Genomic DNA, 21,437 nt, shown 5'->3' with positions numbered 1-21,437 from the left:
TATCAGTTTGGCATGCTGCACCCTGTTGGCAAGTGTTGCTCCAGCTAGGAATGGGTTTCTAAAGGTATTGGTTAGTAATCAGGTGGCAAACTTTGCAGATGATTCAAGATTGTTTGAATTAGTTCAGAATGGAGAGACTGGAAGAAGCTGCTGACGCATCTAACCAAACAAGGCACCAATGTGATCAATATTGACTAATACAAACTAACGCAAATTCAAGGGGATAACTCAAAATTGCTTAAATATCTTTATTGGACTGTAAAGAAGAGGAATAATGGTAAGCCAAGGTAAATTTAAAAATTAATGGATACAATTAATACAGTGCATTGAGCAGTAGGGGTGCGCAAAGTGGGCTCTATTCAGTTCAGGTTCAGATTAGTTCCAAATCAGAGACAGTGATTCGATTAGTTGATTTGGATCACTGTCCCTGATTCAGTTTGGCCAAATCTGAATCTGAAGATGATTCGGCCATAGACACAGCTTTAAAAGTTTTTGGGTTTTTTTTCTACATACCTTGAAGTAGCAGGCATGGTTTGTGATCACTGTGATGCTGGGGCACATGGGGCATCCCACAGGAGTGCGGGGGGGCCTCCATGTGCTCAGCGGCGACCCCAGAAGTGAACTGGAAGTACTTCTGGTCCACTTCCAGGTCTGCTGGGGAATGCGCTGTCCCTCCCCCCGATCAGCCGCAGGGGGACCCCAGGTGCTCCCCCTGGACCCAGGTGGCACCAGTCACTGAGCCATGGAGGTGCAGGGGGGCCTCTCTTCATGCTCCCCGGTGGACCTGAAAGTGGACTGAAAGTGCTTCTGGTCCACTTCCAGGTCTGCTGCTGAGCGTGCTGTGGAGCCCCCATGCTTCTGTGGGGCACTCCATGTGCCCCAGCATAGCAAAGTTCACAAGCCATAGCTACCTAGAGGTATGTAGAAAAAGCATTTAAAGCTGCCTCTATATCTGAATCTCTGAATCTTTTTCCAAATCTCTCCAAATCAATTCAGAGGGTTCTGATTCAATTTGGAGAAATTAAAAGGTCCTCTGATTCAATTCGGATTCTGCAATTCAGCCACCGAATTGAGCCGAATCTTCGCTGAATTGAATCGGGGACCAAAGCTTCACACAGCCCTATTGAGAAGGTTGATAATTTTTTAGTAACTTAGGTTAATTTACAGCTTTTTAGTGCAGGTTGAGGTGAAAAATTTAAGGGTGTGCAAAATGGGCCCTATTCTATTCGGCCTGAATCAGGGACAGTGATTCAATTCATTGATTTGGATCACTGTCTCTGATTCGATTCAGCCAAATCTGAAGATTTGATGCTGATTCAGAGAATTCAGACATAAACACAGCTTTAAATGCTTTTTCTACATACTTTGAGGTACCAGGTGCAGCTCGTGAATGCTGCAATGCTGGGATGGGTGGAACATTCTGCTGGGTGGGGGGGGGGAGGGGACGCATGCTCGGTGGTGAACCTGGAAATGGACCGGAAACACTTCTGCAACTGGTCAGCAGCTGGTGTCTTCAGGGTCCAGGGGGGCACCCAGGGTCCCCCCATAACCGATTTGCTTAGCTGTGCGGGCACGGGGCGGGGGGACCCTGGCGCGCTCCCCAGTGGACCCGGAAGTGGACCAGAAGTGCTTCTTGTCCACTTCCAGGTCTGCTGCCGAGCATACTGGGGAGCCCCCTGCATTCCTGTGGGATGCTCCATCTGCCCCACCATCGCAGCATTCATGAACCACCTCCTACCTTGAGGCAGGTAGAAAAAACATTTAAAGCAGTGTCTATGGCTGAATCTTTACAAATGTCTCCGAATCAATTCAGAGATATTAAAGAGTCTTTTGATTCAATTCAGATTTGGGGATTTGGCCACCAAATCGGGCTGAATCTCCACTGAATCAAATCAGTGGCCGAAGCTTTGCACAGCCGTAGTGAACATCAGCCTTTTTTGTTTAACATGGATTTTATTTTTAATATTCCTTTCTATTTCTACCTTAACATCACAAATAAGCAACCAAAATAAAGCTTATTTTTATTTTTATAGTCAGAAATACTGACTTTCAAGGTTATCAAGTAACTGAACATGTGTGATTGCCATGTTTTAATAGATGCAAAATCGAGTAGCAGGGGTACTAGTCTAGGATTTGGGTGTCCCTCCTGCCCCAGACTTTTTGGGTCCTTCAGTAAGTCACTTAGCCTCATAACACCCGTGTTCCCATATTTTATAAATACGGACAACAGTACTTCCTACAGGGCTGTTGTAAGAATACACTGTGAAGTGCTCTGTGCCATGGTAGTAGTGGACATGTAAATATTTAAATTAATGGTGTAAACTATGTAAAAACCTTAATATTCTTATAGACCAGTGGTGTTCAACCACTAGCCCACCGGCAGAATCCAGCTTGTGTAGCCATGTCATCCAACCTGTGGCGCTCCACACAGGTCCAGAAATTCAGTGGTGGGATTGTGGCGGTGTCATTAATTGCTGTAGCTATTAATACTTCCAGTGCTCCCCTGTTGCCAAATTTCCAGACCCATTGGGAGTCCTGCAGGCCAGATAACACAGCCCTGTGCACTGGACCACACTAATATACAATGTTGCTCTGTGGCTGGATCTGGCACATGGAGTTAGGCCAGTGTATGGCATCATTTCACAGCTGAATCTGGCATGCCAGACTGTGCCTGTAGAGTGACCTCCCACATCAACCCCATGCTGGATCTTTGCCACAGACCAACCCTGTTCATGAGATCTGGCCTATGGGTTGGCCCTGTATCACTCTTCCTGCTCACAGGGTCAGAAGGTTGAGCATTAGGGCTGTGCGAAGCTTCAGTCCCTGATTTGATTCAGCGGAGATTTGGCCCAATTCAGTGGCTGAATCTCTGAATCCAGATTGAATCAAAGGACCCTTTAATCTCTCCAAATCGATTCAGAACCCTCTGAACTGATTCAGAGAGATTTGGACAGATTTGGCCATTTGGACATAGAGACAGCTTTAAATGTTTCTTCTACATACTTCTAGGTAGCAAGGGCTCATGATCCCTGTGCTGCTGGGGCAGATGCAGCAACCCACAGAAGCATGGGGGGGCTTCCCAGTGCGCTTGGCATCAGGCTCAGAAGTGGACCAGAAGTACTTCCGGTCCACTTCCTGGTCCACCAGGGAGCATGCTGGGTCCCCTCCTCCACACCCCCCTAGCTTGGTAACTGGTACCTCCTGGGTCTGGGGGGGGGCACCTGGGGTCCTCCTGTGGCCAATCACCAGGCCAGGGGGGGTATGGGGGGCCCCCCTGCATGTTCCCTGGCAGACCCAGAAGTGGACCGGAAGTACTTCTGGTCCACTTCTGGGTTCACTGCTGACCATGCTGGAGAGCCCCCCGCACTGCTGTGGGATGCTGCATCTTCCCCAGCACCTCAGTGATCATGAGCTGTGCTGCTACTTCAAAGTATATAGAAAAAACTTTTAAAGCTGTGCCTGCCTGTGTCCTAATCGCTGGCTCACCACATCAGTATTGAATTGTCAGATTTGGATTTGGCTGAATTGAATTGGGGACAGTGATTCTAATCAACTGATCGAATCACTGTCCCCGATTCGGGCCGAATCCAAATCGAATAGGGCCCGTTTTGCACAGCCCTGTTGAGCATCACTGTTTTAGACAGTTCAATGAAATACTCTTATGTGGAGTAGCATTCAAAAAAGTAAACTGTGCAAAAATGCATAAAACATGGTACATTCAAGAATGCAGAAATGTGTGTTCTCTAATTCAGTGAAATGCTCCCACCAGGATTTCTGCTTTTGGTTCTGATCCCTCTGCCTCAAAAAGAACAGACTAGAAATCCATCAGATTGAGATGGGAGATGAATGATCAGTGGGATGAAAAAAAAACCTCTCATTTGAACTTTTAGACTGAATAGATTGTGGCAGCTTACATTCGAGAGGAGGTGAATAAGAGGGAACACAATATGTGGAACAAAATAATGAATTTTACAAAGAAGATCGGTTGTGAGCATCTATTCCCCTGCTTAACAAAACAAAAATAATTGAAAATAAGGAGACCATTTTAATGAAAGGAGACAAATTCAAAACTGCTAAAAGGCAATACACTTTTACAAAGCATACAATTGGGTTCCAGAGTTCATTTTTTAAAGGTTTCACTAAAGCCAAGCAATTGGCAGGGTTCAGAAAGGACTGGGTATTTGTATGGATAAAAAGAACAACTAAAGTTTTTATACTAAGTATTACATAAATTAATAACTAAATAACAAAAAAGGGCTCTAGAAGCAAAAAATATACATCATGTTTCAAGGCACAAACCAATCTCTAGCTAGAAGGCAACTTTTCCTGGGGGTAGGATGTCCATAACTGTAGGAAGCCCTGCCGTGGACACTTTGTTCAATACAGTCAGTGCTAGCCATAGTCAGAAGTATAGTTAGATGGCTAGCCAGATCCAATACGGCACCTCTTATGTGAGTCTGCATAAGAGGAGCTTTATATGTAATATTGAGCTGTTATTCTGTGATCAAACTTAACATTACTACATTCTAATTTATGCATAAGCTCATCAACAGATTCTCAGGCTAAAATATAGGCAGTTAAATATATTTGTCTAATTGAAAGTCAGTAAGATTTAGCTTTCTAAAACACAAAAAAAAGGACTTGTACTCCCAAATCACCAAGGACAAAATTTTAAAAATCTTCGAACTCTTTTAAAACATAAAAAATTCCTATCCATTGCAAAGCAATTTGATAAAATATGTGCATGGTATTATTAAATTGCCAAGAAATGTAAATAACCAGTAGAACTGGTAGAATTTAAATTTTTTACTTAAATTTTCTTTTCTCACCATCACTTCTAAAAAATATATTTTTCTGACATACTCTTGACTATATAAGCTTTATTGTTATAAACCTTCTTATTTTGTTATTCTTCTTACTCCCCATTTTTTTTCTTGAGTTATGATATTGTCCTTTTATTTAAATTGAAAACTTTATAGATTTAGGAATATAGCTCTCTCTTTGTCTGTCTGTAAAGTCCCTAGCACACTTAAGCATAATCACAATCATAAAAATCTTTAAGTGAAACCTTTCTACTAGATGTCTTGTTAACATTAAATAAAAGATCTTCTATACAAGCACATTTAAAAAGTAAGTAAATGTTTTCTTCTTAAGGACTGCAAAAATTTAGAAAACAAATTAGAAAAACTGGGTTGGTTTGATTTTTTTTTTTTTTAATCTTTTTGTAGCATACAGAAATATCTTATCCCAAGATCTCAAATTTTTCCTTAATGTCTTAAACCCTTATAAATAAGGCACTGAATTACCAGACAGCACCCTTCATCACAAGGAATTACGCACTTAGCCTTTGACTCCTACCAAAGCTGTTACTGATGTCATTCATGTTTTCAAGACCTTAAACTGCAGCTGACGTACATAGATCCTTTCCTCCATAGCATCATACGGGGTTGGTGTAACATAAATTTGACTGTTGCAGTTCTCCCTCTCTTTGTATTTTGAAGGTTCTACCATGCATATGGTCTGGTGACTAGGACACGGGACCAGGGGTTGGGTGATCCAAGTCTTATTTTTATTTCTGGCCTTGACTTTCTGACCTAAGGAAATCATAGTTTTTCTTTTTCTTTATAAATACTGGATAATATTTTAGTGCCTTGGGGCACCATCAGGAGTATGTTTAATTAGGAACCAAGTATTTCTACTCTTCTATATGATGTGCTAGATGGTGTCCATGTGCCACTGTCTTTCTCATCTTCTAAATTTGCCCTTTGTAGAGGGAACAGATAAAATCCTGTGTGGCAACACAGGTGGAAGTATTAAAATCAATGAAAAAGCTGGAGAGTTTGGCACTATGTACTTGTCCCTCTCCGCACCACTTGGCAGAATTAGCTTGGCATGGGGAAGCACATACTGTAAATCGTAAGAAGGTTTAGTGGTGAATTCGTCAACATTTGCAGACGCAGTTTACCTGTTTCAGGTGCGACCACCCTGGGGCCCCTTTTTAAGGCTGAAAGATAAAATCCAGCTCTTCGTGTTTACAGTGTTCTACTAAATATTAATAAAGCAGTGTCAGTCCTCAGTCTGACTTAATTTGCTGTAGCTAGCAGCAGTCATGATCTTTGTGATAATTATATTCCAATACAGGAGTTTTATGCAAGTGTTCTTTCCTAGGAGCACCTACACAAGACGCTTACTGCAGACTTGCCTATTTAGCTCTGCAGTAAAGCATAACCACCTACATGTGTGGAGTTATTAGGCTGGAGTAAACTAGTTAACTCAATCATAGGTTAGTACTGCCTGACACAAGTACTATCCTGTGGTAGAGTTATTTACTCTGCCACAACACATATGTAGGTGGTGACTAGGGCTGGCTGGGACGTGAGGGTGCTATAGTGCAGGAGCTGCCTGCCAGGTAGCCCTGTGCTATAGCACCTTTGTGCCCCTGCCAGCCCCTCCACAGCACATTGATCCAGAGTGGAGCAGATCCAGGCTCGCAGGCTGATCACCACCACCCCTGGACCTCCTGCCATCTGGGGCTGCACCACTCTGGCTCAATGTGCTGTAGTCCCAGGCGCACATGTAAACACTGCACCCAAGAGTAATAAACTCTGGTGCAAAGAGTTGATTGCATCGCATTAATATCATGTGTAAATGTGCCCACTGTGGTTTAAAAACAGATATCTGCAAATGCCAGCTCAGATTATGTTAAATATGAGAGTCCCTTGGATTTAAGTATGCTTCCGTAATCTGGATAATTGACTCTGTGAGGTCATTTTTATTAATAATGTTACCATTTTGTTAAATATTTAGCATGCAGTTTATTAATTTTTGAGTCCTTAACACAGGCTTGCATTGAGTCTTTTGGACGGGGGTCTACTGTGCTTAGCTTTACTGGGTCAGTCAACCCTAAGAAGATGACATATACCATTTACAAAATCAGTATCCCCTTTGAGCCATTGTATTTTACCCTGCTTTGCTTAATGCTTTGCCTGTGTAAAACTGATGTGATCACTTATAATGGCTCTATCTTAGTGCTCATACTTGATATCATATTTTAAAGAGGTAAATGATGTTACATTCACAGTGAGCCTGTAATCAGGGACCCAATCAGTCCCACCAAAACCATGTTTAATCAGAAAGCTAGAATGTAAGTCCCTCCTTCATCTCTCTTCCCATGTCTCTAACAATTGTGAGTTATTTACTTTGGAAACTCTTGCAGACCAGAGCCTTTCTGGTCTGCTGGGTAATTATGTAATTAGGCAGGGATTTAAAAAAAGGATTTTAACTACCCAATAGATTAGCATAGGTCCTTCATGGTTCTTCTGGTCTACTGGATAATTACATAATTTGACTGGGTTTAAGTTACTTTCATGTGCATATGCCAGACTGGAAAGGTTACCTTTAGTACAGTCTTGTTATTAAAAAGTTCAAAAAATATTTTGGAACAAATAAAGAGAACAAAATTGTCAGCTTTCCTATGGAGAACACTACCCCAATGTGTTAATGACAACTGGTAAATAGGTAGGTTGCCTAATTTGACAAAATAGATTTTAAGCTGCATAACTGAGTTTTTATATAAGCATATGAAGTGATTTAAAGAAAACAGAACTCCCTTGAGTCAGATTCTTTGCCGAGGATGGAGTTGTTCCATTAGCCAAGAGACTGACAGAATTTGAATTGCTGTCTGCAACTCCAGTAAATAGCATTTTTCTCCTAATTTTAGAGAAGGATATGACTGACCTTTGGGACTAGGGACAGAAATTATACATAAACCAGTATAAGCGATTGGAAACCAGGTCAAATCTGTAACACAACAGAAGTTCAGTGCATGTAAACTTCTTTCAAAGTGGCTGAAATTAGTTTTAAGATAAACCTGGATGGATGTACTATCAGACTGCAGGGAGCAGGAAAAAAGTGACAATTTTCACCCAATTTGGGTGCAGATAGCAGTCTATAGCCATGACCAAACATAGGTGCACGGCTGCAGACCGCTTCAGAAATGGTCAGTCAGGTGAAAAGCTGACCTCTCATTGCACAAGAGGTCAGATGAAGACATTTCAAAACAGAGCATCTTCTGTAACTCCGGTCTGCTTGCCTCCCAGCCTCCAAGCTGTTTTCAGAGTGGGAGGAAGGAAAGGAGTAGGGGGAGTTTGGTTTGAAGGGTTTTCAGCCCCCACTGGAAGGTGTGGCAGGCATATTAGAGCCCCCTCCTTCCCCCCAATGAGGAGGGTCTCCAGTTCACCCACCCCACCCACTAGCACCAGCTGTGAAGCCCCTAGAATGAGCTCCCTCTGCTCCCTTTCCCCCCTCCCACTCTGAAACTTTGCAGCCCCACAGGGAGCAGGGGCCTCTGCTAGGGGAAACCAGCTTCAGGCTCACAGCCAACAACTACGTTCCCCTTGCCCCTGGAACCAACAGTGAACTTCTGTTTGTTCCAGGTGATCATTGTGACTCAAAATAATTCCTGCAAAATGTTCTCAGTTACAGCAGGGAGCTTCACTTCTGTCTGCATCCTAACTGATTTAAATTAAATCGATTTATTAAACTTCTGTCCCATATCCCCTACAGATTCAAGTTAACTCACAGTCCCCCAGCATCCCAGGATGCTTTGAACCTCTCCTGCATACCCCTCCTTATAGAGTGGGTGGGCTAGCCTTGGCCCAAGCTTCTGCTCCACCTGAGCAGGAAGGCATGCTCTAGCACCCCCCAGGTTCTGGCCTGGGCCACTACAGGCACGTGGCTACATTTTTGGAATCAAAAGCGAATGTCTGATCACTTGCTTATCTGTTCAATCTACAGGGCTTAGACTAACCTGCAAAGATTGAATTGACTCAGCTCTGGGCTTTTTGTCTGTCTGTACTTAGCCAGGATGATAGAGAGGGCATGCCTCTTCTCAAACAAACTGTAGGCTGTTTAGGGGGGGTGTTTCTTACATTTCCTTTTTGCACTCTTTTCCTGGTATCAGCATATCCATAACTGTGTGAAGTATTGATATTTAGACCTAACTTAGACCTATTCATGTTGATTCTGTTGGTGTAATGCCACTCTCTTCCTGATTTACTTGGCTAGATAACGAAGTCAACTCCCCAAACTGAGGCAATGTAACAATCTTAAAATTTGTTTCAAGTCGCCCTCACGGTGTTTGTCTTGGATCTGCTTATTGGCATATGCTCAACGTTTCTGTAAGGTAGTTCCATTGTAGCAGAAGCCTGCTTCCTGGTGGTATTCTGGGGCATGGCGCACAGGCGGTGTAGACATGTGCAGGATTGAATGGCCAGTTCCTGCCTCACATCAGTTTATGATAGCAGTTTCCAACACCACTTGTTAGATTTTTAAAAATAAATACCTTCTTTCTTTTTTCCCATTCACCCCTTATTCACAAAGCAATTTTGATATTCTTTGGGTGCTTTCTTAAAACTTTCCTTTGCTATGATACCTGTAGAAAACTTGCCAAGAGTTGTCATAGGACATTGGCATCCTCCATGTTTCTCATGCTGATTTGTTGGGTTTTTTGTTTGTTTGTTTTTGGTGGGGGGGTTGTCTCATTGTTTCCTTGTACTTTCCTTATCTGTCCAAATTCATCTATTGTCTCTTGTCTTATGATTAGAATGTAAGCTCTTCGGAGCAAGGGCTGTCTTTGTTTTGTGTACAATACCTTTGTACAATAGAGTCCTGGTCCCCTTGGTAATACAAATAAATAATAGACAGTTTCAAGCCTCCAACTGCAGAAATGTGATGCAAAGATCTTAGAACAATGGAAAGAAAACTTAGAACGAGGGAAGAATTTCTCATCGCCTTTAACATGCGTGGGAAAGAGGGAGAACTAGCTAAACCAGAATTGTCATATTATATTTCTCTTATCTTGTGGAGGACACTCTGAATCTACAGTCTGATAGTACACATTAACCACAGACAAAGATACATGCTGGCCATGGCCACAAAGATCAATACTAAGAGCTTGTTTCGAAGAAACAGAAATCTAGAGGGAGAGAAATTCTGGGTTTTTTTTGTCTAAATCTGAAATCTATTAAGTCAATGTAGTGCTGCTGTGTCTAACTGTAGCTCTTACACCTATCTTTTCTTTCAACAGCCTGTTTTTTTCTGTATAGTTACTTTGCTTTCTGGAACGCTTTTTAATCAAAATGCCCTTTAGTCCCTGGGTAAAGTGAATGCTAAATTGTTGTTCCGCAGACAATTCTTAGTGGATCCAACCACAAATTTTAACTCTGACTGTGCAAAGAAATATTCTCATGCAATACTTGTCCTTCCCAAATACCAAAGAAGCTTTGAAGTATGGGTGACTGTGTGTCCTATCTTTCTCTTATTTGAACGATATGCCTTGAGTCAGTGCAGTTTAATGCACTAGAAAGTCTAGGTTTTACACTGAAATAAACTATAAATGGGACTCTTCTTCCCGAATATTCATAGTCTGTCACTCTGGGGCTTACTAGCTCTGCTGACAAAGAAACTGATTTGAATTTGTTTAGCTGAAGGTAAAAATGTAAAATCCTTTAATTCTTTTATTTTTTATCCCTTTGTGGCATTGCTTTAATCTTTGCTGCTGTCCATCTCTCGGTTAACATCACTATTTCAAAGTTTGAGCAAAGTGGAATTGAAGTAACTGCTGCTACCCAAAAATAGCATTGATAAAAATCAACACATTAAATAATTAAAGTATTTTTTATTCAAATGCATTTAAAAAAACTAACCTATATATTTGCATTACAAATTTAATTTTAAATTAAGGCTTGGTCCAGACTTTTACTGTAATTTCAATTGACTTAAAACATATATGTAAACAGTACAGGCTTACAGCTTAAATTTTATAGAAAATCAGATCACTGCTTGAACGTCACTGGTTAGACACCTAAAATCAGACTTTGCTTAAGTGCAAACCAGGTTTTGTGGGCCATTACCTCTTTTACTGGGGCAGAAGGAATACTTCTTCATTTCAGTTTATTCAGGGAGTCAGTTTAATGACTATTTTATTTTAAGTTGAGAAAATCTATTGGGAATTCAAAAAGCAAGAATATTTGTTTTCATTTTCCAATATATAAATGAAAATTACATTTGAGAGGATGAGTTCTACTGGCTCTAGAACTTGGAGGTGGTGGTGGCTAGAAATAATCAGTTCATGTTTATCACAGATAATGATACATATTTGTTAAGTATATCAGTTTGAAATACAAATCATACTTTGATCAACCTTATTATGCATTCTGCACATATATGATAGTTTTACTTACTTAATAGGAAATGTTTTTAAAATATTGCTTTATGCATTTTAACTGAATTTAATTGAAATTCAGCTTGCCACAAATCATGTAAAAATAACATTTTTCTGATATGATAAAACATAATTAAGAGTTGGAATGAATATGTGTTAATTTATAGAATTGCTTAAATACACTCGTATAGATTCAGTGTATTTTGTTAGTACTGGGCACATCTACATGCTGCCCTATGGCAGGATTTGTTAACTGGGGATATGCATACCCCTGGGGATACTTGGGAAGGCCCTAGGGGGTACACACAAGCAGGCAAGGATGGAGCACCTCTGCCCACCACCCCATGCTGCTCTGCGTCTGTCCATCAGGGGTACACTTATTAAAAAATATTGAAAGCCCCTGCCCTATGTTTATGTTGTTACTGCACTGTGCTTTAGTGTTTTCTTTTTGAAGTACTAAAGCATGGTGCAGTAACTGCCCATTCTGTGGTGTATGTGCAGTGCAAGGTTGTTTTTAGCAGCTACTTCACTGTAGTAGCAAGCTATAACAGGGGAGCATACTACTATAGTGAAGTAGCTATTGGTCACGTGTAGACGCCCCTGGACGCTACATCGCTGTAGTGCATTGCTACAGCGATATATCATCACGTGTAGATAAGAGTGAAGACTCAAGGAGATTATAAAATCTAAAAAACCTGCTTCCACAGTGCTCAGTTTAAGGTTTTAAATCTATAACAGAGAATTTTTCAGGATGATCTTCAACTCATTTAAGTGAAATTGATCACACTTGGATTTTAATTATAGAGGTACAAGATCCCTAAAGTCAGTGGTGTTACTCCAGATTTATACTGTGGAAAGCAGAATGGGGACAGAATAACTAAATTATAAAGAGCTAAGGGGGAAGGAAAGACCTACTGTGTGTCAGTCAGCAGGTTTGCAGTAACTATGACATCTGAATGAAGTTAGTTTAGCCCAGCATGAAACAGGGTTAAGCTTACTGTGGTTTAGTTTCCTTTTTTTCAGTGGGAGAAGAGCAGATACACCCAAGAAAAGTTACTGCAGAGCAGCTGATGCGTGGTAAATCCCAACATAAACCCATACTTTTAACTCATTATAATTAAGTGATGGCCATACCCTGAGAACAGATTTCATTCAATGATTTTTAACAGACATTAAAATGACATTTAAAATGAAGCTACAACAAAAAACGTTCTATTTACTGTAGGAAAATATCTGGATTTCAAAGTAAAGCTGGTGTGAAGTGAAAGACATGCTTAAAACCTTAAATTACTGTTAATTATATTGTTATATTTTGGGTTTTTTTTTGTCTCTACAGGTTTTCCTTCTGCGTCCATCAGAAATTCATTATGGCAGCCTGCTGTGAGCAATGACATTTTCTGAAGAATATAGATGCCAAAAAGCCAGACAGAAACAGTGGCCTTGTTTTCCTCTTACTCCAACCTATTGAAATGGCACTCTTAAGCTGATACTGTTGACTGTTGTTAGCAAGACAAACTCTTGGCTGGACTTTTTTTTTCCTGATCCCTACCCCAATGTTTTGATGAATGGTTGACCGTGACATCATGTAGTAGGCCCTGAAGTGTTGTCATAACAGTTGCAATGGTTTTATACACTTCCCCATTTCCCAACAGCTTTCTGTCAGGTCTGCATTCCTTTTCTTGGGGCCTGATTTTCCCATGTTATTGGTTTGCAGACAGGCTTGTAGCCTCTTTTGTTCCAACCAGCTATGAAAAACGTCAAAGGGCAGATGACCCCTGCTACTTTCATGCACTCTGTATCATCATCACTACTCCCATCTACCTGGCACTCCTGGTGGCATCTCTTCCTTTTGCCCTGATTGGTTTCTTCTTATGGTCACCTCTCCAGTCAGCCAGAAGGCCATATATTTACTCTAGGCTAGAAGACAAGAGCCAGGTCAATGGAGCTACACTACTCACTGAATGGAAAGCTACCGGCAATGGGAAAAGTTTCTGCTTTGGCAGTGCCAATGTTTGCCTGCTACCAGACTCCCTGGCAAGGTTTAATAATGTTTTCAATACACAGGCACGGGCTAAAGAAATTGGACGAAGGATACGAAATGGGGCAAGCAGACCACAGATCAAAATATATATAGATTCTCCTACTAACACATCCATCAGTGCAGCAAGTTTTAGCAGTTTGGTCTCTCCCCAAAGTGGAGATGGCACTAACCGTGCAGTTAATGTAGGCATCAAAAGGACAACATCTATGGAATATAAAGGAGACAATTCTGGTTCAAACAACAGTGAAGATGGCAGAGATGCTAAAAGTGGAGCAGGAGAACCAAATGAAGGAGAGGACAATAACACATGTATAGTACGCATAAGTGGAGAGGATAATGGTCACATTTCAGACCCAGATGTGGATACTGTTATTAGCCATCCAAATAACAGTGGGCCTGCAGACCACTCATCAGAGGGTGACTCAGAGAGCCCAAAGGGTCAAGCACCCAACCATAAACAAAAAGATGGAGATTCTGGGAGTTTAGACAGCTACACTGCCTCACGAGAGTCCCTAGTTAAGGTTCGCATTGGAGATGGCACAGTGGACCAAAGCAGCATTAATAACAAGCTTCTTTACAAAGCCTCAATCATGAAGAAGACTTCTGTGAGGAAAAAGAAGCATATGGATGAGGCCTTTGACCATGAGATATCTGCTTTCTTCCCTGCCAACTTGGACTTCCTGTGCTTGCAGGAAGTATTTGACAAAAGAGCAGCAGAGAAATTGAAAGAGCAGCTCCATCACTATTTTGAATACATTCTGTATGATGTTGGGGTCTACAGTTGCCATGGCTGCTGTAGCTTTAAGTTTGTAAACAGTGGCTTGCTTTTTGCCAGCCGCTATCCAATTATGGATGCTACCTATCACTGTTACCCCAATGGAAAAGGAACAGACTCCTTGGCTTCTAAGGGAGCTTTGTTTCTCAAGGTAAGAATTTTTTTAATCAAACCCACAACTCTCTTTTTCAAGTGAATGCTTTGTTATAATGCTATTTAATTGGCTGGCAATCAACTCTTTTGGAGATGGGTCAAAAAGTCAGTATTTTTTAATCTGGATTATCTGTAGAGTTGCTTTTGTGGACCAACTACTGTACAGAAAAGTGGACATACATGAAATGATGAGCAAGGTTTGGGGTGAGGGTCCGAGTTAGTTTTAAGGTGCCAAAGTATCAAGTACTCCTTCTGAGATTTGTATCATCTTGCAGATATCTTTTAAATAAAACATACATACTTCAAGAGCGAAATAGTAATGAAGGATAGATAGTGACTGTGTGCATGCTGTATCTTTACAAAGAACATTGAAGTGGTCAAAAGATAAGTTGTCATAAAAACTAAAAAAAGCACCTTTTTTTAAATTGGGTATTTCAAAAAGTATATTGAACCATCTTTTTAGTACAGTAAAAGCCCTACTATCCAGCATTCTACTAGCTACTCTATTAACTGGAATTTCTGGCCAGCTGGCCTGACACAGGGTGGGGGGGAGGAAGGGAAACCCACCACCCTGCACAGCCGCCACTCCACATCCAGGTGCCGCCACCCCCACTCACCCCCATTCCACTTCCTACTGAAAACCACCGGCCTCAGGTTACCAGAATTTTTAGATACCTGGCACCCCCCATTCCCCACTCATGCTGGATAACAAGGCTTTTACTATATGTAACTATCTTCCATTGTTTGGCATGATGACTGATAATAGGGAAAAGGAGAGAAAAACAAAGGAAAATGATGAGCACTGAAAATGATGACAGTATATTGTGCATAGCTTGTAGCCAGAGATCCAAATCCAATTTTTGGTATTGGAGCTCAGGCACTTGCACAAGTCCAGTTTTAAGAAATCTGTCTCCAATTATTTTAAATCCAAGGTTTCAACAGTACTCCCTAAAACTGTACAAAATCCATTGCTGCAAGTCTCGCTAAGAATAAAGGTCCGAGCCAATGTAAATGAATACTGGTGGGAGCTTGTGTAATTTTGTCTTTGAGGCATACATGAAGATGAATAGCTAATAGAATATTTTGGTAACTTAGTAAACACTTGTAACAATAAAATAAAAACCTTGCACTATTAAATGAAAAATGAATTGATCCTTCATTTTATCTTGTATTTGGGAAAAAAGCAAGCTCTTTTCTGATCTGAACTTCATGAAGTACAAATTTAAAATCTGATTCTGACTTTTGTAGCTTATTGCTAAGTAAAGTTTATTCCCTCAACGTTCACAACTTCATACATAAAACAAGCATAAACATTGAACAATATAGAAATTACACAAGTCACAAAGACTCCTCTTTAATATACGCATAGTATGGATTAAAAGATTAAACCCAATCTGCTTTCATCTGCCCATTGCTGAGTCATTGATTTCTTACCCTGAGGCAGGCAGCAGTGCCTTCATTCCCCTTGTAGAAAATTAAGCCTTTGTTCAAAATTCCATTGGGATGATAGACTTAATTATTGATTCAAGTCCTTAAATAAAGTCTCAGTTGAGCAGCGGATAGGGGGCTGATTTACTATAAAGACTTTGAAAAGGCCAGATTCACTGAAAATAGTACAGACCTCAGACCCAGCTGAAAAACGGTATTTAACTAATGTATGTGAGTCTGAAGATTTGATTTAATTTCAAAGACATTTTTCTTTTGAATTTTGTACTCTATTTTGAAATGCTTTTCCAGTCTGCACGTTGCATAGAAAGTAAGAACAAGCCATTTCTTTTGCTCATGGAAGGTGCAGGAATAATCTGTACAGTATTTTTTGGTTTGATTCATAACATGTTTTTAGTTAAAGGTTTAACACTTTTACAAGTGTGAACCTAACATAAGAAGTATCATACTGAGGCAGACCAATGGTCCATCTAGCTCAGTATCCAGTCTCCAACAGTGACAGGAGTCTGAATGCTTTAGACGAAGAGCATGTCAACTGGGCATATCTAAAATGATTGATCCTCTGTTCATTACTGTCCCTAGTAGCCACCATCATTGGTTTAGCCAGTGGGTACAGCTCTGACTGTTCTGTTTAATAGCTATTAATAGTCCTATTGTCCATGAGTTTGTCAAGTCCCTTTTTGAACCTGGCTGTACTTTTCACCTCTAACACCCTCCTGTGGTATGAGTTCCACAAGTTTATTGGAACAATAACCTACAGTAAGTGCCGGTTTAGGATATTATGGGCCTGACCTAATATCCTTTGAAATCATGGGAATCTCTCTACTGACTTCAGTGGACTTTGAATCAGGTCTTATACTGGGATGCCAGTCTGACAGTCTCCTGTGGAATGTGTTTCTAGCAGGAACTTGGAACTCTGGAATGTAACCTGGAGAAGAATTCATGTTACAGGGCCCTACCGCTTGTATCACAGAGTAAAATAATACATTTTATTGTGTTTGGAGAAATAGTAGTGAGATTTCAGAGGATAGACAGCTGTTTTTAATAAGAGTTTAAACTACATTAGGAGAAGGCAAGATAGAATTGAACCTTTTAGACAAACTAAATCAGAGATGTATAATCTTACATTTTTCTGCACCTATTTGACAGCTCTTCTCCATTCCCTTAACCTTACGCATCTCTGATTCAGTTAGTCTGTAAGGGGCAACTCTACCCTGCCTTCTGCCTAATGCACTGGCAATGTGTAGGGGGTGCAAGTGGGTGCACATGCACCCCCTGAGATTGGCAGTGCACCCCCTGAAAAAAGCCTGCGGGAAGTCACCATGCCCCCCCAGCCTCCAGGGGCATGCATTGTTCATGGCCTAACTTCAGACTAAAAACACCTCTCTCTACATTAGAAAAGCATTCAGGTGATGTTGTAGCCATGATTGTCCAGGACCTATGTAAAAGGCAAGGATTTGGGGGGTGATATATTTTATTAGACAAACTGTATAGTTGGGGAAGATGTTAGATGAGCTTTCCAGCACAAGGTGCCCTTCCTCTAGTCTGGGAAAGAAACAGACACAGCTTAAGCTAAGTAGCAGATACAACAATAGCCTGCATGTAACTCTACATGTAAATAAAGAGTCTGTTTAAAGGAACAGAGGAAGACTGTCAAATGGAGCAAAGAGACATTAGCAGAAGTAGCAAAAAACAAAACAAATGCAATAAAAAGGATGAGCTGCTTAGTAGGGCTAGGGACAGACATTTAAAAAGCCTGACCATGAACTGATTCACTCTTTGCAGGTTAGTCTAACCTGGCTAGACTAAACCAGTTTGTAACTGTAAAGACATTCCCTCTGGACTGAAAAATGTCAGGCACATGCCTGCAGTGGCTCAGGCTAGAAGCAGGGGGCACTAGAGCAGGCCTCCCTTCCCTTCCACAGGGCTGAGCTGAGGAGGGCATGGCCAGGCTTCAGCAGGATGCTATGATTAGGGAGGGGTCCCTGTCCCCCCCCCCCCCACCATCCTGAGCAGCCCAGCAGCAAAAGTTTTTTGGGGGGGGGGGTTTTACCCCTCAGTGTTTACCAAACTATTAAGAAAACAAAGCTTCTCTCCATTAGTTCCAGCTCTTATTAAACAGCTTTTCTAAGGAAGGACATTACCAGCTACCTGCTGATTAGTTTAAAAAATATGGGAGAAGCCAGGCAGATGCCTGCAGTCTCTGCTGGAGGTCCAGCGAGGGAGTGGAGGGGAGGGGTCAGCCCTGCTATGGAGCAGAGAGCTCCCCTAGCCTTCTCCCCACCTCCCAGCTCCAGTGCTGTTGGAAGTGGGGGAAAAGGGAGGGGAGGGAGATCTGGGTCGGGGTTTGTCTAGCTGGAGGGGGCAGGAGCCTGGGGGCGGGGGGTGGCGTTGTGACGTGGTGTGGCTCCAATCTATCTGCCCCCCCTCTAGCCTAGGCTGGGCAAACCCCAGCTCAGAGCACTTTTAAAGTGCTCTACATCCATGCACTTCTGTCAGGGCATGGCTCCTCCCCTCCCCTCCCTTCTTCCCCCTCCCATCCTGCAGACAGCACTGGGGATAGAGCTGAGCTTCATCAGCCCAGTCTTGATTGTGCACAGGAACTGACAGAAGTTGATGAAGGCACTCCACTGGGGAGCACCTTCATCTGAACCCTCATTAGGTGAGGGTTAATTTGTTACAAGATCAGGCACTTTTAAAGTGCTCTACATCCATGCACTTCTGTCAGGGCATGGCTGTAGAGCACTTTCAGGGGCCTGATCGCACAACAAATGTCACTTCTGTCAGTACCCTGGATGTCATTTGCTTTTAGATGAGGTTTTTTTATTTGCTGGTAGTTGTTCCCACATTCTTTTGTTTACATCCAGTCTAATCTGATTTTAAATGTATGTTTTATCTCAGTATAATTTCAAAGAGAACTGCAGTATTACAGTCTTGCAGAAGAAGAGCCCAGTTGCTCGCATTTTGAGAACATGGAAACAAAATCGTTTTCAAAACGAAGTACTTGTACTACACTTACTTGTATTATACCATTGTTCCAGTTCTTAAGGTGAAAAAACAAAGCCATTCACACTGTTGGGGAAATATGGATGGCGAAAGAGAGATCTGACGAGGATGGGTGTCATAGAGTCCCATATTTAGTCCTTTATAGTTTTTACCCACCAGGATGACACATTATCAAATTAAACCTTTCAGACCCTTGGAATGGACCAGAAGAATGTTCCCAAAAAGTTCTTTTTTCATGGGTGCATTTTACCCCAATATTGTTAAGCAAAACCAGCAAGAAGGTACACTAAAGCCCTCTGAATTAAGTATGTGCCAAACTATCTTGAAGCAAACAAAATTGTTTGTTATTAGAAGGATGTTTGCATTACAAGGAAGTATCCTTTTAGCAATGAAGATGCAGCTCTTGTTCCCACTTCCCCAACATGGTAAGGTTCAGGTGGAGCTTTTGAACAGGTTTGAGGGATTTACTTGGACAGTAAAATCCAGTAGACTTGATCTAGGGGAATAGACAGCTCTAGGGTCATCATTTGCAGTAGCGCTCAGCTTTTATAGAGTGTTTGTTATTTCCAGATTTCAAAGTACTTTGCAAAGGAAGGTCAGTAACCATTTCCTATGCTACAGAAAAAGAAACAGAAAGAGAAGGTGACTTCCCCAGGATCATGTGACAGGTCAGTGGTACAAACAGAAAGAGATACAGAACCTGACAATATTGGTTCAAACCAAGCCCTGATCAGTGGTGACTAACTTGATACCAGCAGACAGCTATGCAGAGGCCTATGTAAAAAGTATTTTGAATATCTTGGGCCACAGGAAAGCCAAATGATTTTCATACTCTGACAAGCTGGGTCTTGGGAGACTATGCTTTGTCTTTGGTGATGTTCTGTTCTAACACTGAGTTCCTCATTTGTTTAAAACGCCCTCAGAAAAGAAGCAGTGCATCTGTTTGCAGATTCTACACTTTCTTTCAACACCCTTTAATACTATTTTAGATCCAAAAATGGAAGAGGAGTATGACTGGTACAAATGTTCTTCTGTGCTCAGGATGCTGGCTAATAAATCAGCTTGCCTCCTGACTGGATGAAAGCAAATACAAGTGGGACTGTTGTGTGCATTCATATGAGAGTCATGACCTTTGCATTATTAACATGAGTACATTCATGTACAGACACAGGCTTTCTTTTTCTTTAGTGGGTTGTTACATGCCTACCTTGCACAGGAGTATGTGCCATAATCTCTCTCCACTTCCCTGCCACTTAAAATCCAATTCTGTTTCAAGCGAGATATGATTTTTTTTATTCTTTTGCGAGATCATCTGTCATTTTCCCCAAATTCTTTTCTACTGAGGCACATGTTCTAGAGTCCCAATAGACCATCAGTCCCCCTTCTTATCATAATGTATCTGGCCAATAAGTCAAGTAGCAGGAAAGTACTGTAGTGAGGTTTCCTAGTACCTAGACATCCTTTCATAAGCACAATATGCTGCAGAATAGTGTGTCCACTCCTACAATATATATTTGAATCTATTCTCTAGTTTCTTACAAATAAGGCGTTAATGCATACAAGAGGAGATCAGCAGACAGTAATAATCTTTATGAATTAATGTTGTTGATTTGGAGAAAGTCAAGAAAACATATAAGCTTGTTCCCACAAGCATTTTACCCTGTATTTGAGTAGAAAAATTGTCACCTCCATATACAGGTTTTGCTTGCTTTATGCGGGTTCTGTATGTGCAAATTCGCTCTTATGCAATGACACTTTTTATACCAAAAATTCATTATATGTGAGGTAAATTCACTTTTATGTGATCAGTGTGGTGGAAGCCCACAGTCAGCTGCTCTGTGCGATGCATTGTGGGAGTGATGCACACCAAAATATAGTCTCCTGTGTGGATCTGTGCTTCTGGCACATTGTTTGCGACGTGTTTCTGTAGTTGCCATCTCCATTACGATAGTGCCCTGTGCTCGTGTGTACTGTCTGCTATTGGTGAGTATGAGTACCAAAAGTGTTTTGGAAAAGTGGTAGAAATAGGTCTGGGGGTCAATACAGTCAAGGTCTTAGAACGTATCCCTATTTGTTACATTATAAAGTGGGTTCCCTTTATGTGAATTCGAGTTATGCACTGTTTCTCAGGAACAGTGCATCATATGTACATCATAAAGTGAGGGAAACATGTAGTCTTAATTCAGACCTCTAATGTGAGGAGTTCCTTTTCAAATAGATGTCCTCAGCTGTGTTTTCTTCTGAAAAAGACCACTAAGGAAAGCTGTTGTTTTAAGTCCCATTGAGAAAAATGAGACATGGCAGGCATTTTGAAACAAGACGGTTCTTCCTGAAATTTTGATGAGGAGATTATTGTCTTCCAATATTAAGTGAAGGAGAAACTTTTAGCTATGAAGAGTAATGAGTGATAAAGTTACCATTTATCTCAAAAGAAAATATTCAAATATAAAACATGCACAAGATTTCAGTGGGGCTCAAATATATCATAGTTAAGGTTTGGCAGAATTGGATTTTTATTGTTTTTATAATTTCAACAGATATTACCAATGTTTATTTTTAAGTATTTATTTCAATTTGTATTGATTTAAATTTTTCAGGATTGTATAGTTTAACTGCTACCAAAACAAACGTAACTACTGTAGGACTGTCGCCAGCTGAGCAGCAGAGCTGCCATCAGTCCTGGATCTGCTCACCCATAGCTCCCTCATCTGCTTTGTCACTTCCTCTTCCTTTGTTGCCAGTACCCTGGGATTTCTGATGGTTTCAGTCCAAATCACAGTCAGCTTAGTTCT

The 21,437-nt window shown here is 41.2% G+C and overlaps 1 protein-coding gene across 4 annotated transcripts in view; it reads left to right on the top strand.

The window, feature by feature from the left end:
- SMPD3 (sphingomyelin phosphodiesterase 3) overlaps positions 1-21,437 on the top strand; it is a 263,636-nt gene that overhangs the window by 187,385 nt on the left and 54,814 nt on the right. For all 4 annotated transcript variants that reach the window (XM_019499213.2, XM_019499216.2, XM_059713757.1 and 1 more), the window contains one exon: positions 12,561-14,191. In XM_019499213.2, coding sequence (XP_019354758.1) covers positions 12,845-14,191 — 1,347 coding nt within the window. In that variant the 5' untranslated portion in view covers positions 12,561-12,844. The remainder of the gene's footprint in view (positions 1-12,560; positions 14,192-21,437) is intronic.

This window comes from Alligator mississippiensis, chromosome 10 (assembly GCF_030867095.1).
Source record: "Alligator mississippiensis isolate rAllMis1 chromosome 10, rAllMis1, whole genome shotgun sequence".
Classification (NCBI taxonomy): Eukaryota; Metazoa; Chordata; order Crocodylia; family Alligatoridae; genus Alligator; species Alligator mississippiensis.
This window is presented reverse-complemented; position numbering and strand designations above follow the sequence as displayed.